The 27261-nt window shown below is 45.5% G+C and overlaps 1 protein-coding gene across 2 annotated transcripts in view; it reads right to left on the bottom strand.

Annotated features, from left to right (window-relative positions):
- The window catches only part of PLPP1 (phospholipid phosphatase 1), a 466509-nt gene that overhangs the window by 29840 nt on the left and 409408 nt on the right, over positions 1 to 27261 (bottom strand). For both annotated transcript variants that reach the window (XM_069627282.1, XM_069627283.1), the window contains exon 5: positions 19032 to 19208. In XM_069627282.1, coding sequence (XP_069483383.1) covers positions 19032 to 19208 — 177 coding nt within the window. The remainder of the gene's footprint in view (positions 1 to 19031; positions 19209 to 27261) is intronic.

The raw sequence follows: 27261 nt of genomic DNA on the forward strand, positions 1-27261 counted from the left end.
TAAAACTCTAAGGTGAAGAGAGATTCCATCTGAAAGCTTTGTCAATGCTCTGGCGGCCCGGGATGTTAGCAGGCAGACCATGGGGGTCATTCCGAGGTTGGAGGTAAGGGATTACTGGCGCCTGTAAGGGCACCGATGGCGGTAATCCCTTACCTCCGTATTCCGAGTTCCCTTTGCAGGTCCCTCTTTACCTCCTGCTTTTAGCAGGAGTAAATTACAGGACCCGCAAAGTGACCTTGGAGTAAATTACGGCACCATAATTTACGGTGCCGTAATTACCTCCTTCCCCATTCCCATTGAGCCCTATGGGGGCAGAAATGGGGAAGGGCTATGGTGAATTACCGGTCCATCCAACCTTGGAATGGACCGTAAATTACTCCATTCACCATGCCGGTATTCCATGGCGTAAATAGCTCCATGGTTGCCAACCATGGAGCTATTTACTCCATGGTGTAGTCCTAACTCGGAATGAGGGCCCATGTCATGATAGAATAAGGTAGAAGCCTGCAGGCACTTCTCTATGAGAGGTGAAGTGGCTTCTCTGCATGGCAAAGGGGAGTGCCCCATTGTTGACATATCAGGTGACTAAGTGGCTGTTGTTGCACGTTAGCCAAGCACTATTGCCTGGTTACATTATATCAGTTTTGGTTGTTTGGTGTGTTTCCGTTTCATAGTGTAGGTTCCTCCTGCCTCACTCTCCGCCCTCCCCCAGGAACACTATTGCATGGGAGCCTAACATTAGGAATCTGTGTGAGGAATGAATGCATTAGGAACAAAAATATGTATCTTCAGAAATGTTCTTTCAAATGGATTAGTTGTCGCTCCCAAATTTTCTTCATTGCTCTCACGTATCCCTTATACACAATGCTTATAACCACTTAGTGCCTCAGCCCTTACAGTGCAGGGGAAAATGGGCAAAACCGAGGTCACTGTGTGCAGCCAGCTCCACATATACCACCCATGACATTACATCCGGAGTTGTGGGTGCCAACAATTAAGTATATTCATGTGTGGGAGGGAGGACTGATCCAGAGAGACCGCTCCCAAAGGTAAGTACCTTCTCCATCTCATTCCCAGATGGTGCATTTTCAGACAAGTACAATTATATTTTACAGAATGTTCTTATACACCAAACCCCTTGCAGCTAGCACTACATTAAAATCAGCATATTCTTCTTATAGGCCATCTTGGCATCAGACCCAACTAGAGCAGAGGCTCTTTTGTGTGGAGTGTGCTGCCGATGCCACTAATTCTCAACACATCACCTGGGTAGTATAGGTAGCATAAAGGGTCCTACAAATATTTAGCTGTTGCTTCCTTTTTCTTTGTTGGGATGATCGGGAATAAAATAGACAGGTGTGTGTGCCTTATCTGGAACCATAGATTGTGCTAACCTGTTAACATTTGTGCAGCATTTGCTGCTTATCAGGCCACACAAATACTGCTATTTCATCAGGGGACTATAAAACAGCTGCGAGTTGTGGAGCAGTTTCTCTGTTATATATAGACACAGTGATGTACAATGTAACACACTAAATTAATTGTTACATAATGTTATGTTACAGGTGCAGTAACTCTGCACTATTTCTTTTACAATGTATTCATGTTTTAATTGTATACATTTCCAAGGTGAGAATCTTCACAGCATATGAAAAACATGCATGCATCAAATGAGTTAATGTTATTTAACTGTATTTTCAATGTGTTCCCTCCATGGGTACTGTGGGCTCAAGTGGGGGCACACTATTTAGTCCGTAAATCTTGCGTTCATTCAAGACAAGGATAAAAACAGCCTAATGGTTAGCATGCAACAGGACATGTTTTCTTGGCAATCTTACCGTCTGATGCTATCTATTGCCCAGCGAGTACAACTTTCTACACAAATCCTAGAAACTATGCTCCCCTGTGCATCTACTTGCGATGGGCAAGCAATTTCATTGCAGCCATGAACCCTGTTCTGTAGAGATCAACTGTGTGAGTATTGTGCTTTCGCGGGTTTACCCAATGACTAGTTTTTGAAACTTTCAAAGATGAATTAACTTGAAAATCACAGCTGTGCCAATTTAATTTGCACAATGATTTCTCCCACAGTGAAGGTCCAAGTGGGGTCAGTGTGAGGACAGTTCTTTTTTTTTGCAACTTTGCCCTCCAGAGTTTCCTATGCAAACTCATTCTTTTTGCTCTGTTTTTGAGCATGTCCCGACTTTGTGAAGGGATTTAAAGCCTTCTTGACTTCCCTTTTGCTCACATGTTATGGGGAAAGTGATTAGTCCTTCCGCATTTTTACACTGCACTGTAAGTTGCTGTGTCAATGGGGATACTTTTGTATCCTCCTAGCTTTTTATACTTGGGATTTCTGGTGTATTAATGCCTAAAGACAAGCTAGTGGCATTTCTGGTGTGCACAATCGCATTTACCATGTATGGCTACTAAACATGGCTAGTGCCACAAGATTTTCGCTTTTCTTTGACTATTGTAGTTTGGCCTTCTGCGTGCCTGCTCAGTTCAGGAAAGTCCTCATAAGGGCATGCACTTGCCAGGGAAAGCTCCTGCTTCAGTGGGCTAGTGAACCTGTGTGTGGCCGACGAAGGGGGCTGGGACTGTATAGTCCCAGTCCACATCACTTGTGCCAGAAAGTCTGCTACTGGGGCGGATGTGTAACCAGTAGTTCTTCCTGATTGAACAACTACTGGTTGTTTGAATGGTGCATATCCTTACCATTCATGGGCTTGAACTTGCTTCCAGCTCAGATTTTGATAAGAGGAGGACTCCTGCAGCCATTTCTTCAAATCTACTTTTGAGCCAAGAATCCCTCAAAGAAGAGTAGCCCGTTGATGGCCCAAGACTACTCCTCAAGTGGCCCAGCAGCCCCTCCAGTGTCCAGCATAGTAAAGCCCTGCTCCTCTGCCTGACACCTTCATGAGGATCCAGCCCTTCAGAAGTGTCCCTGTACTTCCTGGTGGACTGACCAGCTCTCATGGGCTACCTTGCCAGAGCAGTCACCGTTCTGTGTTCAATTCTGGTGGCCAGCAGTTTGTGCACAAGTCGCCTTCTTCCCAAATTCCAAATTCCAGCTTCCTATCTTCAAGGGAACCTGTCCTGCAGCAGACTCTGTGACCGCAACTGGAGAGATACCGGTCACCGCCTGCAAACCGTGATTGTTGCTGAAACTTATTCCTCCACCCTGTGAAGTGTCCTAAAGATGTCTGCATTTCTTTAGACTGGGATTGCATCTTGCACCCGATCAGAAGAATCCTCGAACCTGCAACATCTTGAAAAAATCAGTCAGAGGGAAGGGGGGGGGGGGGGCAAATAAGCATGCCTGTCATACCCCTGCAGTGTCCTGCATAGGAGACAAGGGGACTTGTTCCCTAAGTTATTTGGTCATCGACCTGCAGCAGGTATCCTACCCCTGGATTAGCCTTGGGTCTGGAAGAACGAGGAGAATGTACCTGTCTTCTGGTAAATAGTTTCAAACTATTTAAAATGTCATTAACAAACCACCACTGCAAGACCAGTGTACCCTTTTAAAGAGAACGCATACCTATGAGAAACCTGTATTGGAACCTGTGACATTTGGGCATTATGCCCCATACATATAAGGGCTGGACTTTTCAAGACAGGGATATTGTACTTGTGCCTGGTTCCCATCATTTTACCCATCTGCATTACTTACCTGCAATTCGTAGTTAGGTTATTTGATGTATATATTTTTTTAATTTGGTTTATTAGCTTATTAAAAAAAATAAATTTCACCATATATTAAAAAGAGGGGGGGCGCTGTCAAGAAGCCAGGAAGATGGCTGCATAGTCTTTGAACTCCGGCCCCACATCTTCCTGATTTGTATAAACTCCTGTAATATCTACCAGTACGATTCCAGCAGGTCCGCCTGGGCTGGCAGACAGGACACGATGCCTGCAGAGTGAGTTTGGTGATGATCTCTTGCCGGTGGCGGCCGCGGGGGATGGTGGCAGACTGTGCTGACCATGCGTGATTATGCAGCCCCGCGGCCTGATACTTGGACTGCCCAACACCCTCAACTTGCATTCTTCCTGCAGTGCCATTGTGCGAGTGGTTGGGTTGGTGCTGCAACCTGTGCCCCGATGTTTGATCCTGGGCCGGCTCCCCACCAATGCTTGTGGCTTAGAGTGGCGGCCTCATGGTGGCCACTGTCGGGTCCCGCTGCACAATGGATGTAGTCCGGTCTGCTGCAGATTGGATTGGTGTCGCGCCAGCTCGTTCCCAGCTGTGGGACGTCTGACCAGATGAGTGGCAATACAGTCAGACCTATAGTGCATCATTTCATCAGAGTCTCCTGCTCCCGGCAGTCCTGGTGCCCAGGCCCGTGCCCCTGATACAGCCTGCCATACGTGCAGATACTTGCAGCGGGTGGGGGTCGTTGGCAGCCTGCTTTAATGACGGGTGGGGTTGGTGGGCTGATACCGCTGGCCAACACAAATTAATAACTTACATCTACCTGCTAGATCCTCACTGTGGCCCCTGGTGCCGGCAACTGGGACACGGTGGAACACTGCTGGCCCCACCAGCTTTTTCTCTGCATACCGCAACTTTGGGTTTGACTAGCCCCTGCACATCAGGGCTCTCCCGTGTGGGGAAGTACCCTATGGACACGCATCTTGCACTCCTTACTCTGCAACCGCTTCAGCGTGAGACTAATGCAGGAGCTACTCTGTCTCCCTCACCTTCCTCTCCATTGCATGCAGTGGTGGAACGACCAGCCGACCGGATCCATCCGAGGGGAGTGCAGGCGGCCTGTACCCCTCACTAGGCATTGATAACCCGGCTCACTCATAAAAAGCTGCAGGCATCTGGGCTGTGCCAACTGGGGGGGGGGGGGGGGGGGGGGGCAAATCCACCGTTCTTGCACTGTCCCACTGCTAGACAAATTAGGCTTAACATCAAAAAGTGGTATGGAACAGGTAACTTTCAGCTTGCCCGAGTCTTCGGGCGTGGCGAGGGGATCAGTAGTGTTCTGGTGTGGCCATTGAGCCTTCGCTTGCTGGCAGATCCTGATTAACATTTGTGCCCCTTCCCCTGCATGGAGGGGCACTTCCTTGTGTGCATGGAGTTGAAACTTGTGCATGTGCAGGAGTTGAAACTACAGCGGTTCAGGTGCTCTACTGGGCGACCATCCATTGAAGCAGATTCTTGGTCTCAAGGGAGCATTGGTGGGCACTGCCCTGTGTGTGGGGCTCACCTTGATAAAGCCACTTTTGCGAATTGGTCCTTTGGCAGCACCTGGATCCATGTGGCGCAGGCCTTGGCTAGTACAGCACTCTAGAGGGCTGACAAGCTCTTCACTAAACGCCAGTGTTGAAGGGTTTCCCAGACCACATTCGGTTTGCTAAAGCTGTGCACTCAGCCACTCTCCTGTTGATGCAGCAGTGAATATATTGATAGTATTACCCTGTAATGGAAGATAACTGTGGTGATACCTCATCGGCTTGGATCCTTACAGTAGACCTGTGGGATATTTTGACCCACTCAGATGTGCCTCACTACATCACTTTACTGCAATGGTGAAAGAAACAGCCCAAAAGGACCGCGCTGACGCCTGTGCGCGCCAAGATCTTTAAAACTATGTGTGTCACAACCAGAAAATGGCTGCACCCCCCCCCCCCCCTGCTACACACAGTTCAGGTGGGGTTGAAACAGTGGGCTCTGCAACATTTTACATGGAGCAAAGTGAATAAAGCAGCCTCATTGGGCTGAAAACCCAAAAATGCCTTTTAAAATGACATTTTCCCCAACCTTCAAAAGTGCTGCTTGGCGCGAAATGCATCTTTTTCTTATTAACCACCATGATTATAAAGGACCTGCAATGCCTAGGATCATTCATTGTGGCTCAGAGGAACTGGGCCTCATTTGAGTAACAGCTCCAGTCCAATGTATCTTTGAAAAATCAACCCGAGGCTTGGTTTTCATTTTCATGGGAAACGCGGGTATTTCTTTGCAACAGTTTCAAGGATCAGCTGTCCAGAGAGACTCAGAACAAATATTTGATACATTTATCCATGCTGCAAAACAATTCTAGCACTCGACAAGAAATATAAACTGCACAGAGTGTATATTTACTGAGATGAAAACAGAATTTAAAGGAATAATAAAATGGGCTTTTTCCTGACTGAAGGGGGAAAATCACCTATTTTAAAAGTACATTGTTGTGTCAAGGCTTAATTACTTAAGAAATGTAAAAGGATTTGTAATGGTAAAGACAAACTTATACACTGTTTTAATTCTATATGTTTAAAGTTAAGATTGAAAAGTATAAATCAAGGCTCAACCCTATCTGAGTTGGTAAACTATATTTAAAAGAAAAAAAAAACCTGCTGCGTCTGTGCTAACCCTGAGAAAGGGCACAGTAAAGACTAATTGCTGGCTTGGAATCCCCAGGACAATGGGGCTTTGAGTCACATCAGACATTTGTCTTTGCCCCGGGCGAAGATAATAGCAGGCTAAGACACTCACCCTTCAAGTGGGTGGGGGCAGGAAATTTCAGTCAAGTGAGAGACCCCCCCCCACCCTGCTTCAAAGGATTTGACACTTGCTTACAGTTGAAAGAAAGAAATAAAACCCTGCTTAAGTGACATTTGGTTTTAATATGCCTATTTTGCAACTGAACTTCAAGACATTTAACTTTGCCACAAGAATGAGGATAAATGTGAAAAGTGCATAATTCTAAATCTACATTTATGCTATTCATTTGAGAACTTGGTAAAGCTTCATACTGCGTAAGGAACAGAAGTTATAAAGAATGGCCGATTGCGCAGAAAGTATTAATGTTGCAACCATAACATTGTGTACACATATCCCAGGGGTAATTGCACATCTATGTACAAAATTGGGAAATGTTAGGCCAAATCTTTCGTGGTTAAAATTGCCAAAATGTAGCAGCAAGGCTAAACCAGGTCTCACAGATTTGGGACTTGGATTTAAATGTGACCCAAGAGATATGTACCATGTGCATCTGATTTTCTTAGAGGTCATAACTATATGTACTTGTGGGAAAGTTAGATGTTGGTCCCAATAGCTAGGGGAGGTTTTTAGACATTGTAAAAGTAACACCAGAAACATGACATCCTTTTCTGTCAGCCAATCGACCAAAAGCAAGGCGGAAACTGGCCAAAAGCAAGGCAGAAACTGGCCAAAAGCAAGGCAGAAACTGGCCAAAAGCAAGGCAGAAACTGGCCAAAAGCAAGGCAGAAACTGGCCAAAAGCAAGGCAGAAACTGGGCTTTTGCCCAATCCTAGCAGTAGGGGTGTAGACAGTAAGACTGCCTCTGCCATATAATTCTGTGATGTCATTTGGCATGATCAACAAGGGAACCTCAACACACAGACACAACGATTCCTAACTTCTTCCTGAATTTCTGCATGGCGCCCTGATTCTCCATCCTTGTTCCCGATTTTTCTTACAAAGCTAAGGCCTCAGCATTGCTGAACTCCTTTTCAGCTAGGCCTCACAATTCTGAAACAAGCCCAAAACCCAAGGGAACCATCTTGATCCAGCTGGCTTGCTACTACAAAACGCATGCCTGCTCCAAACTCGCCATCCCACTGATCTCCCGTCTCCAGTAACCAGTGCAGTCTCCAGTCCATTTCAGTGACCAGAACCACCCAGCGGACCCTATCCCGCCAGATGTGACCTGCTGTTCTTGGTTAGAACTGATCTGTGTGATGACCAGAACCCTTGACGGTCCAAAATCCTAAATTAAAATGGAATAAGTGTTAATAGGAAGCATAGAAAATCATAGCATACCTTGCCGTGTTTTGTTCCATCCCAATCTCTAAGTCATCCTATCCTTACCTTGAGAATTGTAACATTGTCAGAACCATTCTTGAAACCTTGCCTTTGAGTCTTTGCACTAGTGCTAACTTATTTAAATAATTTTGCCTTGTGAAATACCAAACCCTTAAATCCTCCCTCGGGTAATCGGACTGAGTCAGCCAGGGCAGACACAGAGGAGTTGGGGTTGGTATTTTTACAAAAAAGCCTCTCGTTCAACGTTGCATAACTCACTCAATTTAATAGCTAGGGACTTCATTTCAACTCTGGAGTATACCTGAGACCCACAGCTACCTCCCAACCAAAAAACACTGCACAATTCGTATATTTCACCCATTTTTCTTAAAAACCGTTTGCAGAAATGCAGATTCCCGCCTAAAAATGACCAAAGTTTTACACATGTGATTATTGTTTTGAATTATTTTCAAACTTCCATTAAGATTCAAAGTGTTAATTTTCCTCAAACTATAGCTCATGATTGTTAGCATCTTTCCAGTGTTGCTCCCATAGAAATCTGTATTGATTTAAGGATTTTTGCTCACTTCTCATTGTTTTGCTAAGCCATTTTCGAATGTCATTTTAAAAGTACAAGATTTCAAACTTTTTCTCTTGTTTGGGGAGGGAATGTTGTATTCAAATTCTGTTAACTGTTCTTTATTCCTGAATACCTGCTGCTTCCTTACATCTGTTTAGAATTGCTTATTTGTGGGTTAAGGAATATTGCAGGGGGAAATCCTAACTTAAGTGCGATCCTTCCAAACAAGGCAAAAGTGTTCTTTTCTCTGATATTTTATATTCTGTTGCTAAAAGTGAATTTAACTGCCTTACATACCTTATCTGTTATTGTCACCACATTAGTGATTGCTGCTCCCTATTCAAAAGTATCTGTTTAAATTGAATTTTAAATAAATAATTACCTTTACCAACCAGCCTGATTCCTGGTCCATTGTGACCTTGGGGTATTTTGAGAAGGGGTGTGATATGAGTGGTATATGACTCAGAATATTGAACCTATAGACATAATAACAAGTATTTAATTTGTGCGCTGCATACTAGGCTGAGAACAGGGTGTATAGTCTGATTGAAATACTTAACAGACCACACTGAATCTTTTTTGCTGCCAATCCTCCTGTAACGCTTTCTGCTTCGAACTTGTGGTGGGGCAACATGACAAAGGGCTCCTGTGGCAAAATAAGGGCCTAATAGACTCCTACACTAACACCCCCGCCAAAACCCGGGGAGCTACTAACCCGGTACCTGGGGATGAACAGCCCTCAATTTCCAGCTCTGCAAGGGGCGACCACTTACTGGCCGCCATGCAAAATGGATTCATGGCAGTTAACATGAAACTAGATGACATTGTACCCACTATAGGGTCCCTGAAATCCAAGCTAGAGAAGGAGGGTGCAAGCATAACGGAGGCTGAAACAAGGATTGACGAGATGGAGGATAAAGTTGACTAGCACGATCAGGACATAGCACAGCTGCAACAGGAGGTGAACAAGATCTGCAATAATGTGAGGACTTGGAAACGCGCTCACGGTGCAACAACATCTGCATCATAGGGATCCCAGAGGTGGGCTGCAGGGTCCCGATAGAACAATTTGTGGAAAAAGTATTGAGATCCAACACTTCCTGGTGCAGAGGACGTATTGTGTGTTGGCCCCAATCCCCAAACCAGGAGCTCCCCCCTGAACCACCCTGGCTAAACATCTCAACTATGGAGACAGGGAGTTCATCCTTGGTCTTGCCAGGGAAAAAGGAGTCCTTTGATACGAATCCGCTGATAGCCACATATACCCTGACTTCTCTGCCAATGTTCAGGCTAAGCGTAAATCATACAACGCTGTTAAAAAAATGGTTACGTATGAGACAAGTCCCATACGCACTACAGTACCCGGCAAAACTGTGCATCCATCATGGTGGGCACGCTCATTTCTTTGAGAACCCTGCAGAGGCGACTGCCTACATCGAGGCCTCCATCCCCATACAACTCCCGAGGCGTGACCGGGAGGCGGTTGCAGCCCCCACCCGTGCAACAATGAACCCGACATTATGGAAAATTACTGATCAACATATATGGTGCTGTGTCCTCCCCACCCCCCACTTCTCTAATTGTGGATATACAATTTTTATAATTTGTGGCTGGCTGCATGGGTGCAGCCATCTGAAGAGTTTTGTTTTCTGCTCACAAGGCTCTGTGAGAGATGTTAAATTCTGGTTCTTGGGTTAAGGGGTTCCATCGTCAAGTTGGTGGTGGTGATGATGATGATGATGATGATGATGTGGGTTGTTGGAGGGAACGTTGTCAAGTTGGGGGATTCATGACACGCTAGTTACCTATTGAGGTCTTGTAAGTTGTGTTCTGATGTTACAAATTATTTTACTGGGGGGGGAAGAATCCTCGACTACACAATACAGTTATACCTAAGTTTACCCCACACAAAACTGGGCCCTTATTCAATAAAAATGTGACGCTATAGATAAACTCTCATTCATGTCATGGACTATCCATGGTCTCAATCACCCTATTAAATCACGCAAGGTAATAGCATACGTTAACTGTCAAGACCCAAAGCTAGTGATGCTCCAGGCGACACATGCCCAGGGGGGAAGACTAACGAAGGGTTTAACACCAGCTGGGGTCCTCAGAGAGGTTACACCGATTACTCCTTGCAATCCAGAGGTGTGATGACACTAATACACCTCTCTATCCCCTTTCAGTAATCCAAACACTGCATATACTCATTAGAGAGGTATGCAATATTGTGTGGAGACTTGTGTGTTTACTAGAGTTGTATTGATACCAGCCATGGCCCTAATATAGACTACCCTTAGTTTTATGGCCAGATAATGGGCATCCTAACGGGTGAGCCAGGACACGTATCATTTGGGGCGGCGACTTGAACTCCGTCCTGGATTGTGTGCTTGATCACTCCAGAGCGAGTCCATACAAATGCTGGTCGCACAGTTTTACATATCATGCAACACCTGCCTTTGGAACTGGAAGGATGCCACACCTAGCATTAGCCTTCTGTATTATGGCTACAGTCACACAATCGGTCCTCAGCAGTCACGACCACATTATTCAGTCACCAATACCTACTTCAAACTTAAGCTAACTCACTACTAACGCTATGCAACCCAAGCTCTCCACATTCTGCAAGGCCCAAGAAACAATACTTTATGCCTCTCTACCTTGTACCACTTCCAATAGAAACAACAGACTCCGCGCAAGACTAGCCAAATTACATGAACCATTGAGAAGAGCCCTTCCGGCCTCCAACCTCAAAACCAATTACAAACCTAGCTCACGAATGCCTAGCCAGTCCAAATGGCCTACTCAAACATCTACCTCGAATGTGAACACCCTCCAGCTTAATAACCTCCATCCTAAAGTTTGCACCACCATAGACAAACCCATCAGAGCTAACAAAACTCCCGAGGACGACCCCCCTCTCAAGGGAGCGCTCCTTAATGCTAGATCACTACTCGCTCACGCTACGGATATTGCCGACTTAATCACGGAAGGGAACCTGGATTTTCTCGCAATCACAGAAAAGTGGCTCCATAATGCAGCAGGACCTACCCTCATGTTAACTGTCCCTGACGACTACACCATTATCAGACAAGACAGTGATAATACACGAGGAGGCAGCATCGCTATCATCTCTAAAACGGCTTTTGGTCTCAGACTAGCCCCCACCCAGCCTCTACAATCATGCGAAACCCTCACTGCCACAATGCAGATAAACAAGTCACAATCTATTACCATACAACTTATATACAGACCACCCGGCCCTCTTGGTACCTTCGAGGAAGACTTGCATAATCTAATTATGAACAACTTGAAACCCTCCACCCAACTACTTATATTAGGCGATTTCAACGACCAAACAGACAAAAATGCCACAGAAATAGCTAATACGATCAAAGCACTAGGCCTTACTCAAAAAGTCTCTACACCCACCCACCTTAAAGGGAGAATATTGGACTGGGTAGCGGACCTTAACTGCTCTGCCACTATCACATCCATCCTGCCTTTAGCATGGACAGACCATTCTCTGATCTCCTTTCTCTTATCCACTGTCAGCCCCACTCCACTGGCCCGACCACGAGCGCCACCATGCCCAACCAGAAGTAATAAAAGTATCACGGTAGAAAAAATCATCCCCGCCATACTGCCTACTCTCAACGCACTGTCTGATAATCTCGACCCCAGCAGCCTAATTCAGGAATTTAACAATATTATGCTTACCACTTTGGATAAAATTGCTCCTATCAAACTCAGACCAAGCAAACCCATAGCCCACCTAAACAAGTGGTTCACCCCACAACTCAAAGACCTTCGCACCTTAAAGAACAAAAGTGAAACAAACTGGAGATTATGCCCCTCTAGCGAGAATAAAGCCAAATTAACTGCACTTTCCACACTTTACAAAAAGGAAATCTGCCAAGCAAAACGCGACTCATACGACCAACGCATTGCTAGCTCAAACTCAAGCATGAAAGAACTCTTCTGCATACTCAAAGAACTAGAGTCCCCTATTGCCACCCCGGACGTCTGCACCAAGGACAAATCCTGGTGCACAGACATACAACAAGCCTTAGCGCATAAAATCGATACACTTCAGAATAAAATTCAACTAAAAAAGAAGGCTCTAAACCTACAGCAATCGCCTAACACTCTCCTGCCCAATGAGCCACCACCGGCACATAATGCCACATTCCACTTCTCTAAAATGTCCATCCTAGAGTTAGAAAAAATTATCCTATTGTTAAAGCCCTCAAACTGTAAAAGGGATATCTGCCCTGCACAGCTAATAAAAGACGCTGCTAGAGAACTCTCCCCATTTATAACAAACTGATAAATGCCTCTTTTGCTACAGGTACTATACCTGCCAACCTCAAGCAATCCTGGGTGCTACCACTACTCAAGAAACAGACACTTGATCCCCTCATTCCTACAAACTACCGACCTATTACCACGGTCCCATTTTTACTAAAAATACTGGATAAAGCCGCCTACATTCAAATTCAGAAGCATTTAGAATTGCACAAACTCCTGGGCAACAGACAATCTGGCTTCCGTCCACTGCACGGAACTGAGACTGCCTTAATTGACCTTAAGTCCCAGATAGACGAGCTGAGAGACAAAGGAAGGACAGTACTCCTGCTCCTACTCGACCTCTCCGCTGCATTCGACCTGGTCAACCACAAGGTCCTATGTCGGCACCTTGACTCTGCAGCTCACTTCTCCATGGACGCTATCAAGTGGATCGAGTCCTTCTTGAGTGAGAGGACCATGAGAGTCTTCTCCTCCTCAGCATCTGCCGAGCCTACACCCATCCTATGCGGCGTTCCGCAAGGATCCTGCGTCTCGCCCACCCTCTACAACATCTTCACTAAGCCACTGTTCGACGATCTGGACCAGCTGGGTGTCACCTACACTAACTATGCAGATGATACTCAGATTCTCCTACCACTTTCTGGGGATTACGGCACGGACACGGGCCTAGTGAACAAAGTTTACCTTATCATCCAAGCATGGATGGCCACACATGGCCTATGCTTGAACGATAAGACTGAACTAATAATACTGGGTTCGCAGGCCAATATTAAAAAACTAGGTCAAGAATACTCATCTTTCAATATTGACGGCAACACCATTAAAGTCTCCAAGGAAGTAAAAACCTTGGGATTCTACTTGGACTCCACACTATCCTTTGACAAACAGGTCAAATCCCTTACCTCGTCTACGGCTTACACATGCACTTCTTAGAGCTGGTAAACCGTTCCTCTCTGACTATAGCTGTCTGATCCTGGCTCTTATACTCTCTAGAATCGACTATTGCAATGCCCTCTACATTGGGGGTAACAAATCCACCACTAATAAGCTCCAAACGCTACAGAATAATGCCTTAAGAGCAACCCTTGGCATAAATAAGAAAACCCACATCTCTGCCTTGAGACAACACAAATGGCTCTCCACATCCAATAAAATACTTCTAAAAACACTCTCTCTGACACACAAAGCCTTGAACAACGCGGCCCCCAGTTACCTTATAGACAAACTTCAGAGAAGAACTTCTCTCAGACCCACTAGAACGGGGAACACTAACTGCCTAAATATCCCCAAATACAAACTTACTACCATCGGGGGCAACAGATTCACTGTTAAGGCAGCCAGAAGCTGGAACTCACTGCCCCAGGAGTTGAGAGCTGACCAACCATATCCACTTTTCAGGAAAAACCTAATAAAGCATATCACTGCCACCAATCCTTAGCTCCCCATCACCCTCTCCCTGAGGACACTATCCTGCAATCAAGAAACAGTATATCTTGCTATACTCTTTCTTTATGTAAATACTGCAGCCCATGCATTTGTAACCATATAAGTTTTATATCCTAGTGCTTGCACCCTTGCTCCAGCCCTATTGTTCATATTGTATATATCCTGTAATCATGCAATATTGCTTCAGTCCTATTGTTCATATTGTATATATCCCGTAATCATGCAAACTTGCCACAGTCCTATTGTTCATATTGTATATATCCTGTCTGTAACCTGTGTATACATAATCATGTAAGCCTTGCATTTCCTTGTCATTGCGCCCTTTTACTTACGAGTCTGGTGCGCTTAACAAATGAATAAACAAACATTGAATTGGTGGCTGCTTGGACAGATCGCAACCCTGGTATACGCAAGTACACTTATTACTCCTCGGAGCATGACGCTCACTCCATGATTGACTTCTGGTTGGTCTGGGCCATGCTAATGGCACGTATACAAGACTAAGATTCTCCCCCGAACAATTTCGGATCATTCTCCCATCATATTGACTGTATTGTGGGATGGATCAGCCACTCCCATCCCCCATGGTGCATGCCTTCAACATGTGTGCTAGACCAGGTCTTTCTTGATACGCTCCGCAGTAGAGTGGTAGATTTTTTTTCCATAGAAATGAAGGTTCGGTGCAGTATCATTACACAGTATGGGAGGCTTTCAGGGTGTGGGTTAGAGGGGGAGGGGGATTTCTATATCCTCAAGTGCCCTCAAGGAGATTCAACAGGAAATGGGCAGTGTGAAATTGGACCTCACAAAGTTCAAGAACGAATATGGGAACCCACTGGACCGAGCACTTTTAGGACTCATTAATGGCAACCTGATGAGGTACAGGGAATTAGTGGAAAGGGGAGGTTCGACTGATGTATTTACCCATTCAGGCAAGACGGTACTTGGAGGCAGATAGCGTTTGCAAGGAGCCGACCTGGTCTGTTAGATCTGGGGGTGGGGGCTGCAGCACATCACAGGGCCTTCTGGGATCCTCCACACTGCCCCGTAGGCTATCAACGATGAATTTTGTCAGTATTACAAATCTCTATATTCTAAGTCAGACCAAAGCACTAATACAGAATTGGAGGGATATCTGGCAGAGATACCACTCCCGGTGATGTCGTAAGAAACGCAGCTGGCACTTAACCAACCACTGACGCCAGATTAAATCACTGTTATCATGTCGCTCACGCCCAGCAAGGCTCCCGGCCCAGACGGCTTATGCATAAGAGTTTTACAAGGAGCTTCGTGATATTCTTGCCCCCAAGTTACTGCAACTATGGGAGGAGTCTCTCCAACTTGGTCGATTGCTGCCCCCCCCCTCCCTTTCAGAAGCGGTGATCACAGTGCTATTGAAGCCCAATAGACCAGCCATGGAGATTGCCTTCTACAGGCCCCTCTACCTGATCAATTTGGATACTAACATGTTTGCTAAATTACTGTCCACATGTCTCCTCCCCTACATGTCGCATTTGGTTAATCCGGACCAATCTGGGTTCATCCCCAGATGCTCAACAGCGTTCAACCTACGTAGACTCTTCGGCATTCTTTCCCAGAGCAATCCAAAAGCACAGGATGTAGCTGCCTCACTCGATGCCGATAAGGCTTTCGATTTAATCTCCTGGCAGTTTCTATTCAGGGTACTGCAGCAGATGGGCTTGGGTGACCATTTTCTTCCATTTGTCCGAATGTTGTATGCTTTCCCCGCTGCTAGGGTTTGCACTGGAGGCACGCTTTTGTTCTCACTGGGACGTGGCAGAAGACAAGGGTTCCCACTGTCCCCTTTGTTTGCGCTCACAATTGAGCACCTTGCTTGCATAATGCGACTCAAACATATACACCGTGGCCTACACATACAAGGACCGACACAAATAATTTCTCTCTATGCCAACACTACGCTGCTGTATATGTAATCCAGCCCTAAATTTAGTCTTATTGCTGGAGGAGGTACGCAGGTTCTCTGCTCAGGGTATCGTATCAATAAATTCAAATCAGAACTGCTTCCATTGACTGAAATCCCTCACGCTCCACCAGACCTTGCTGGGTTCAGATGGGTCCCTGATAATTGTAAATATTTGGGCATAGTTGTATCGCGCACACATCGTTGCCTGTTGCCGAGAAATCATGAGGTATACTTATTGACATTAGCGTTTAAGTTGGGTCTCTGGGCTAGACTCCCTATTTCTTTGTATGGCAGGCTCTCTATACTCAAGATGATTGTGGTCCCTAAACTACAGTACTATTTCACTAACATCCCTGTCTGGCTGGGCTTTCTTTGTCAGGCTACGTTCCCTGATGGTTGGCTTTGTGTGGGGCTCCAGAGCCTCGCGGATGAGTTGGAAGGGCTTGACCAGACCGTATGAACAGGGTGGACTGCAAGCACCTAATTTTGAACTATACTATGAGGTATTGCAGGCACAATTTGCCAGTTACTGGTATCCCCCCGCTCCCCCTAAAATCGGGGAGCCCGATACATACAGCCCTGGAGAGGTACAGTGCCTCTCCCTCAAGTGAATGCATGGTCAAGACTGTTTAGAAGACAGAGTTTTAAAACATTAGCCACACCAACAGCACACGCGGACTGATATCGATCCGATACCCGCACCAAAACTCAGCACCTGGTGTATACAGAGTTGAAGCTGCCAACAGAACACCACTCCTCTCACTATCCTACTCCCACTTCACCTACTAACCCATCCCCACCTTCTCGTTTACAGATCCGCCAGAGCGCCTGTGGACCAATTCCGTTGGTGACGGTGCGCGGTACAAATACCTTTAACATTTACCCCCTTACTGTGGTGCACTCCCATTATGGAATTATTCAGATCGCGTGGGATCCCGGCGGAACATTGACACTACACGATCTCTTCCCAAATGGTTCCTTTGTCACTTATGCTTACTTCTCTGAAAAGCTAGGCAACTATCTAACCCAAACACTACAATACTATACTATAGGATGAGAGCAGCGGCTGGGAAACAATGGCCCTCTTTCCCTGCTGAGCACAATGAATGTGAACTATTGGCGACCGTGGTTTCTGGCAGGGACCCGAGGGGATGGTGTCCAGGGCATGCCAGGGCACCCAGTCATTCACCCAGGGTGTTACAGTAAAGTGAGAACTGGACTTAAATAGCCTGATTGACGACGAGAGGTGGCTCCGCTGGTGCCGTCTTACTAAGGAGGTCTTGCTGAACACCAGGTACAGATTGATACAATCCAAGATACTGAACCGGATGCATTACACCCCAAACAAGTTGCTCGGTTCTCACCCAGTATTAGTGGAGAGTGTGCAAAGTGTGGTGCTGATATGGCTGACTCTATGCACATGTACTGGAGCTGCTCACGGGTCGCTCAGTTCTGGCAACATGTCGCTGATGGTTTACACAAGTTCACCGACTTTCCCCACTCATTCTTTCACCCCCAAGCCCCCAATACTTGTTTTGTGACATCAGAAAGGTGTCTGTTAAGATACGTTGCCTCTTTAATTTGGTATGTCTGATTGCTAAGAAATGTATATTGAATTGTTGGAAATCAAACGTCACCCCTGACATTAATGTATGGCATAAAGAATTGACCTATGCAAATGAGAACACGGAAAGATGTCTCCCTTGTAGTACCCACCTGCAGACCCAAGGACATATGGTGACCCTTCCGAGAATACCTACGCAGGACAAGGTCAGACCTGTAGGTACATCACGAGCTGTGCCCGCAGTATTCCCCATCTGATTTACACGGTCTGCTTTTTTGTTTATTATGCTTAGATCTGATGGGAACATTCTTGTATGCTTTGGTGTTTGAGGATGTATGTCTGCTACTACACAAAATAAAGTTTTTTTTAAAGTGTAAAAGTAAAACACATCAAGTTTACAAGCAGAATTTTCAACCGCATTTCCTAAATACAAAGAAAGTCATTAGCACAATTATTGATTTTGTTCCTTAAAAATATAATCTAAGCAAAGCTAATACCAATGATAGCTTTTCGCCCATTAAAAGAATATTCCACTTCTCAGATGTTAAACTGACTTTCAGAGGAAAACTTCCAACCATTGTCGACTTCTCTGTTTAGCAACCCTGAGTTTTAAAAAAGGTGCTGGAGTGTTTCTGTAGTGGCAAATCTGCAACTCATATCTGCTACATCACATATTTTACTTGCAGACAAAATGTCTTTGTGGGGGGGGGGGGTAAAAGTTAATTCGAAACCATACGAATTGAACACAATGATAGCGGCTCGGAAACAATGAATATTACGTGAATCTAATGGTTATTGTATATATCTGTATCAGAGTATTGTATGATAGTCCTACCTGAGAGTGTGTTCTAAATAAATAACTGACTGTCTACGGTGAATTATCGCATACCATTCTGTGTGGCGTCATTGAGGGCCCCTGCCCACTCTTGCCTTGACCTGGTACCTTGATTGGGTTTTGACTAAACTCTCAGAGCTCCCTGTTCACCATAACTAGGGTGATTTCCTGTAATCTGCCCACCAGGCCAGAGTCTAGCATCCATCTTAACAGTCAGAAAAATAGAGTTGTTCTTATGGAAAGATGGCTTTTATAGCAAACATATTCCACAGTTGGGGTCTTCAGACTACAAAGCTTATGCGTCCCTTCTAGTTTCGAAAGGCTTTTTCCAGCTGTACAGCTCTCATTAAATCGGGCAGATATAAACCAAGCTGGATACGTTTCTAAGACTGCCTTTGAGCTCCGTCAGTGCTCCAAATAAAAGTGGGTAACTTCAAAGAACTGTGTAACTAACACGCTTTGAAAACCCTCTAACACAGTGAGCACACACTTTGTTCACCCACGCCTGTGTACGCGAGAAAGATCCCAACATTCTAAGAAATAGCTGCATTCTCCTCTTGCCTGTTGGATGAAGTGTATACTTACAATGAGTACAGCCATCAGTGCTCCTTGTAGCAGGCCAGTCAGCACATCGCTCCAGTGGTGTTTGTAATCAGAAACACGAGAAAGCCCCACGTAGACTGATGATGCCACAAGTGCAAACTGAATTGTGGGGCGCAAAAGTCTGGCCCAATCGCCTTTCATTCTGGATTGGAGGTAAAGCTGCAGAGCAAATAAACAAATCCAAATCAGTCGTTTATATGCAACACTACCCCCCCCCCCCCCCGATTTGTTTGAGTCGCAGGTTTCAAGATTTGGTAACAACCGATACAGAACCTTTGTTAATGTTTCCATGCCTGGCGTAGAGTGGAGATTAGACTAGCACGGCATCGCTGCCACTTATCAACTAGCACGCATTCTTTTCCAAACAACCTTCACAGAAGGCAAGTGTTACTAGTAGAAAGCAATGTGTGGGCTCTATTTGCAGGAACAAATAGAACGTTAGGCACATGAGCTTTTTCAGAAATCCTTAAAATGCGCTATGGGTGAAAAGCAGACTTCGAGCATGCTGTCACACAAACGCGCTCGTGTCATTTTTACAAGTTCTTCACAATGTACGCATTACGCTTAGCTGTAGAACATCTGTTGACACTGCTAGCAGAAGGTGGCAAAGAGGGGGCGAGGCGAGTGTACAAGCAGACGCCATGGTCAGATAAATCTGACAGGAATACAGCTGTGTCTCCATTAAAAAAAAAAAATGGGTCCGCCTTCCCCTCCTAAACCTGTAACCCAACTCAAGCCCTATACCCTTACACCATATTACTGCACGCGCAGACAGCCCCCCCACCAATTGCTCCACCGCTAGGATTGTGCTTTATATAAAAAAAACAAAAAAACAAGCACAGTCTCACTACAGCCTATTACACTTCTTAAACCGCAAGGAAAACCCTATTTGAAACAACAATGTCTAACAAAAGCGGAATCGTCATCTAAAGAGAAAAACAAAAGGATAAGAAGCACCTAAAACTCATACCTCATGTCTAAACGTACACGTTTAAGGGCCCGACTCTTGCAAATGGCTGAACCAGTACATGGATTTAACGCAGGAGCGTATTAAGGAAACAGAAGAGAAAAATGAAATATAGTGCTGGCTGAGGAAAAATTACTTCCCTTTGGTTGGATATGACCTCCCTCTTCTCATTAGAAATAGATCCAGGTGCAGAGCAGCCTGGTTCCAGACATCTTTAAACACCCATCATGGTGCTTTGATACGCCCCATTGCCAGCTCTGTGCAAACACATGTTATGGATTTAATGAAGCTGGTTATTATGGAACCACACATCCCCCAGTTGCACGAATTTCTCCCTCTACACTTGGGCCAAAATAAAATAATGAGGGAATAAAATAGGCTTTGACTTAGGCCACTTTATCTTACCTCCCAATAACATATTGTGCCATAATATTAGCATATCCACACAATTGTGAATATTTGCACGTCCACACTTAGACAGAATTGTGAACATTAGCCTGCGTCGCATCTAGATGGAATTGTGAACATTAGACTGCGTTGTGTCTGGATAGAATTGTGAATGCTAGCATGTCCACACTTGGATAGAATTGCGAATGTCGGCATATCCACGCTTGGCTAGAATGGGAACATTAGCCTGCGTCACATCTAGATAGGTTTTTGATTGAAGGATAGCATGCCCACGCCTAGATGAAACTCGAATGTTAGCATGTGCCACACTTAGAACTATGAACACCAGCCTGCCGCTCCTAGATAAGATTGTGAATGAACTGTGAACATTGGCCTGCGTCCGCTTCTAGATAGGACTGTGAAAGGCCAACAAGTGCCACACTTGGAGAAAACCGAATATTAGCATGCTAAAGGTCAGGCAACCCACTAACCAATATAACCTCAAACTCTGCACACTCAAAAACTCACACAACCATCTCTCGCACCACAAGCCGCACGCACTTCACAACACTGCAACACAACATAAGCCGGAGCAACAGCACACGCGGACTGACACCGATCCAATACCTGCACCAAAGCTCAGTATCTGGTGTATACCGAGCTGAAATTGACAACAGAACACCACTCCTCTCACTATCCTACTCCCTCTTCACCTTACTAACCCATCCCACCTTATCGTTTACAGATCCGCCAGAGCGCCTCGGGACCAATTCCATTGGTGACAGTGCGCAGTACAAATACCTTTAACATTCCTCCATTAGATGTATCATTTGTCGACAAACCCAGAGCAAAGCAGGATTGTGAACACATTACAATGAACCAAAATCCTAACTGTTAAGATAAGGAACCAATATCTTGAGAAATTGCTGCAGGATGAGGCTGGCAAAACAAATACCCTCCAAAAAAATGGTGGCAGCCTGACAGGTTTAGCAAATGAACACATAACCCACCTCCATATCGAATGGGTATTGGTGTTTGTAGAACTTGATGCCGCGGTAAAAGATAAGCTGTTTGTGCCAGAAATAAAGAATTGCAATAATCCAATGAAGGCATAACAATGAGGACACCACAGGAGCCCATAGTTGAGGTGGAAGAAAAGGGAAGGGTCTTACGCAGGGTTTTAAGTTGGAAACGTCCCCTCTGACAAACAGCGCCAATCTGAGATTCAGCGGACAGAGGCTGATACCTTAACCCCCAAATCCTTCTCTAACAGGACAGTTGAAGGAAAAGAACCAAGGGAAGGTGGCCAGAAAGAAGGGGGGTCTAGAAAGCAGTAGAGGAGGCAGGACCCACCACCAACATCTCAGTTTTACCCCCAGTCAACTTAAGCCAGTTACACATCCATTCTCCCATGGCTTCAAGGCAGGCCCTGAAACCGGCCACCGTCTCCGGCAGAGAAAGATCAAGATGGACCCAAATCTGGGCATCATCTGCATAAGAATAGCAGAGGAAGCTGTGGGAGCAGATGAGCTTAGTAAGAGGTTGAATGTAGATATTCAACAAAACCGGGGAGATGGAGTAGCCTTGGGGGAGTCCACATGTCAGAACAGTAGACGTAGAGTGAAAAGGGTGAGGGAAAGAGATGGAGTACAGTCTGAAAGAAACTAAGACAACCTGGACAAGGCAGTCGAGCAGGACAGCAACATTGATCGAATCAAAGGCGGCCGTTAAGTAGATTAACAAAGCATAGAAGCCGCCTAGATCATGCAGTGAAGCCAGATCATCAACAGGGACCAGCACACACTCTGTGCCATTTCCTGGATGAAAACCAGCTTGCGAGGCATGAAATAAAAAGATGATTCCTCAAGAAAGGAGCTCAGAAGAGGACAAAAAGCTTTGTGAGGAAAAGGGAGAAGCGAGATTGGATGAAAATTAGCCGGAACAAGAGGATCTAAAGGGGGCTTTTTCATGAGTGAGACCACCAATGCGTGTTTGAGAGAAGCTGGGATCTGACCAGAGATATTAACGGCTTGTGTAACCAAGAGGCTGATCCGAGGGAGACAGTCCTTCAAAATAGGTACGGGGACAGGATCCCAATCTGAACATCGCTGCAATTATATCCTTGGATGTAAACACAAGGAACACAGACCAAAAGTGATCCAAAGAGGAGGGTAAAGGCCACGACAGGAGAGGCCATGGACCTGCGTCCAGAGGAATAAATGTTTTCCCAGATTTTAGTCACTTTGACACAGTGTCCCCTTCCTACAAGCTGAACACACAAGGCATATTTATTGTGTACTTAATCTCCTTCAAAATGTGATGCTTGCTAGGGTCGTCTAGAGAAGCTCAGACCTTAGACTTTGTGTTATTGAAAAAAGGTTTATCATCTAGTGCTGCAACACTGTTGTCTGAAAAAGTAAGCGGTGCTTTATAGCTTACTTCTAAAACTACTAGAAATGTGGGCTATTAGAAATAGCTGGATAAAATAAAAAGAACCTTCTACCATGACAGGCAGATCATGGAGATACTGCTTTTTCTGTGAAGCACTACTTGTCACTCCTTGAAAAGGTATTCTGTGTTGTTCCAAATTTCTAAAGGAAACCAGGGGCACAGTTAAAAGTCTAACCCACGATCATCGGCTTATTCATGAAGCCCAGCTCCCCTAAACCCGCAGTCGTAAGCAAAGCATGCACAAGTGTGGCAGCTGCATTTGATTTTAAGTTTCACTAAAAAAAAAGTCCAAACATGTGGTTTGCTATTTCAAGTAGAAACAAAGATTCTATTTCAAGGCAGCCTCTCAACCTATTACACCCCACAGCAAGCAGCCGCAGTGTTTGTTACGTTGGTGGTTGCCTTTAGGTGGTTTCCCACAGATTGTTTCATGCTAGTGGAAGGCCCAGAGTCCCGATATGGGCGTAGCTTTAAATGTGAGGTATAATATGCCGTTTACCCTTTGTGGGCAGAAGTATAACCTAATTGTAGGTGGGGTTCCTGTAGGAATGCAAGGTTTCTGTAATTAATAACCGATATCCTCAGTTTATTGACACGTGGCGATTATTAGAAGCCTAAAGAGCATTATCCTTTTTAACCAATCTGAAACCTTGAGCTTTACATCAACAAAAGAACTGTAAGAGAAAAAACCTGTTCAAATAGGCAAGAAATACTTTGAGTGGTGTAGTCTCTTATTTCGTCCCTATCAATGGGACTACAGTAAAGGACGACACAAATTGTGAATAGCATGAGCTAATAGAAAAGACCTACAATCGTATGCTTGGAATGCAGAGCAGCACTAAAATTAAACCGAACACCCAACCCTCAGCTGTTCCACGTACTGCTTGATAGGCTTGGATCCAAGATCTCCCAATGTAAAGAAAAATTAAACATTAACAAGGTATTCAGACACATGGTAACAAAACTTGTTGCGAGGAACGATGTGACACGACCACAGTACAACAACAGCTGGGAATCTCATCAGGAACTCAAGGAATGAATTTGGTGGTTTTAAAATCGGAAATCTAACATGAGAAAAATGCCAGGGCCTACAGGATAACGTCATAAAAAAGGGCCATGCAACAGGACATTTGCCCAAGAGCTGCATGAACACAGAATAAATAGTGTACATCCAAATCGTCAGATGGCACAATCCCTTTTCTAGATTCAAACAAACGCTTAATACTGGTTTAAGTTGAAGAAACCGTATAATAGTTTGCATCTGGGATCTCTGTGAAACTTGAAGCTCCTCAGATTCAAACTTGAGTGTGAGTGAGCCCTTCCTGCTTCAAGGTTTCATACGGAACAAGTTGCTTACCTGTAACTGTTGTTCTCCAGCATGGGTCTGGCATGGACTCACAAGCTCATGACTATTCCCTGTCGTCTGCTCGGTAAAAAGAAAACAGTCTTGCTTTAAAGCTTGAACTGCCTTTCTCCTATTAACCAATCACTGACGTCTGGGTCATACTGCACCCATCCAATGACGATCATCTCCTTAAGCTCCACCCCCGGTGGCCATCTTCAGATTTCCTAGCACGTGAAGTGACAGTATGAACCAAGACGACCCACAGAAGGGAATGAGGGAGAATTCCTTAAAGGACAGCCCTGTTCCATTAGGTACATCCCCCCCTCTGCAGGGATACCATCATGCAAACCCGTAAGGGCTGTTCCACCATGTATAATTAATTACTTCATCTGTCACGCAACCAGATCCCTGAAATTATAACTACAGTGTGGCGCTATGCCTCTAATACTCGTCACTAAAGGACTTTCCTGCCTTTGCAGGAACTTATAACAGAAAAGAAACAATTCTGCAGAGAAATACTGCCACTTTGTAGAACCTTTCTAATTTCAGAGGCAAGCCTACTTAAAAGAAAATGAATGTTAGAGGTTGAATTAGGCACTATACTCAAATTAGTATAGTGCCTAATTCAACCTCTAATTAGGCCAATCTCTACCTCTTCCAATTTAAAAGTGCAATTTTCTCAAAACATATGCCAGTCGATCCCGAACATCATCTGCGACCATCAGGGTAAGTGCCAAGCAGGCTTCTGAACTTGATCTAGGATGGCATATAATCACCATTTAATTATGGGCCACTCACAATTTCGTCCTCTATAATGAGATCCACAAGTCATTTTAAGACGCCAGTATTGGTCAATCCTAGTCATGATATTTAGGCACCTCATTATACACAGAGCACCTTTCTCCTCACCTGCTCATGAGCAAAAAACGTTCAAGATGCCAGTCCTAATTTCCTCTCACCTTAATGTCAAGGGTACTGATCACCTATGGCAGTAGGGCATTTCACACCCAATTGGTGAAAATATTTAATTGGGGATTTTGGGTGCTTCTTCTGTTCCACCCTTCTTAATGGGAATGTAGCTGATTACTGTCTAACTATCAGCCTTGACAAAGACCCAGTGTCGAAACACATGTTGGCTGAACCATTCGGTCAAGTGTATAACAATAAACTAAGCTTTGTGTTGATCAAATATACGATTAATGTAATCATAATTACCACTGAGGCTAGCACAAACAACCAGAAGCAACCTGCCAGTGTTTAGTACTTTTCTGGAGGTTGACAGAAGAACCTCAAGGTGCTAGTTGCACTGCACGCTCAGATAACTGTCAGGACTAGAGTGCATCAAGAGTCGGTTTTACTCGCTCACTTTTTCTGGTTCTCATGTCAATCTATGCCAGACCCGTGCTGGAGAACAAGTTACAGGTAAGTAACTTGTTCCTTCTCCAGCATGGGGTCTGGCATGTATTCACATGCTGATGAATAAAGAATACATAGCAGTACACACATGCACAACCACGGGAGGTGGCAAGGCTCAACTTAAGTACAATAACTTACCCCTGGAACGTACAGACCTCAAACAGGTTGCACAGCACTGCCTGGCCGACTGGACTCCTCCCTGGAATCCCTGTCGACACAGTAGAATTTCATGAAGGTGTGCATCGACCGCCACATAGCAGCTCCGCAAATGTCCAGCAGGGGAACACCAGAGAGGAAAGCCGTAGTAGCAGCCATGGCTCTGGTGGACTATGCTCTCGGCTGGCCTGGAAGGGGTCTGTTGGCCAGCTGATGACAGTGCATGATGCAGCCGGAGATCCATCAGGATGTGGAAGCCTTCGACAAGGCCTTCCCATGGTTCACAGGTCGAAAATGTTCAGAGTTGAGAAGTCTTCCCGAAAAGTCTGTGTGTACCACATGGAACTTCAAGGCACACGCAATGTCCAGCGTATGCAGCAACCTCTCAGCGGGTGAAGAATGGTCCGGAAAGAAAACTGGCAGTACCAAGAGTTCGTTGAGATGGACTTCAGAAGGAACCTTCTGCATGAAGGAGGGGTGGGTCCGTAATACCAGCCTCAGCATGGAAGGACAAGTATAGGCGTTTGCAGGATAGAGCATGAATCTGCCCAAACCATCTGCCCTGCGGTGATGGCCACCAGGAAAGCTGTCTTCCATGAGAAGAACTTCAGAGGGGCCTGATGCAAAGGCTTGAATGGAGGTCCCATGAGCTTAGTAAGAACCACATGAAGCTCCCAATTCGGAGCAGGAGCTTTGACTGGCAGAGAAGTCCTGAAGAGGCCTTTCAGAAATTCCTCGACTAATCTGTGAGACCACAGAGAGTGTCCGCCTAATGGACTTGTGTAAAGGGAAATGGCCGTGAGATGCACCTTGATGGATGCACGGGTCAGACCAGCCTTGGATAAGGACAACAGGCATGGCAGGAGTTGTAGAGCCGTGACGCATAGAGGTGCGATCCCTTGAGTCCTGCACCACATAGTGAACCGTTTCCATTTATGGCTGTAACACGAAAGCGCAGAGGATGCTCTAGCGTTGGCCAGGACCTTCCTGCATTCCAGGGGAATGTCCAAACTCTAGGGCTGAAGGAACCCAGCGTGAGGTTCAGCGATGCTGGATCATGGTGCAATATCATTCATCCTCCTCTGTAAATGAGGTTGGGAAGAGGACGTAGCCAGATGGCCAGTGCCAACGCCATTCGAAGCAGCTCTGGGTACCAGATCTGGCAATGCCACGCCGGTGCGATGAGAATCATCTTGCTGTGGCAACATTTGAGTGTGTTGATCACACATAACAGCAGCAGTATCGTGCGAAACGCATAGAGGAAGAGGCCCATCCACATGAATGAGAACGCAGCTCCCAGGCTCCCTAGGGAATCTGCTGGCGAGTGTCTGGCACTAGGAATTCACTGCCGTGGCAAAGAGGTCGATCCAGGGGCAGCCCCACATGCACAAAAGACGCAAGACGCGACGTCTGTGTTGGCTGGAGTTCCCATTCGTGGCAGGATCGCAGCTCCCTCCTGAGGGAGTCTGTGATAGTGATGTTGATGCCCG

Source organism: Ambystoma mexicanum, chromosome 6p, assembly GCF_040938575.1.
Source record: "Ambystoma mexicanum isolate Mex_15411 chromosome 6p, UKY_AmexF1_1, whole genome shotgun sequence".
Classification (NCBI taxonomy): Eukaryota; Metazoa; Chordata; class Amphibia; order Caudata; family Ambystomatidae; genus Ambystoma; species Ambystoma mexicanum.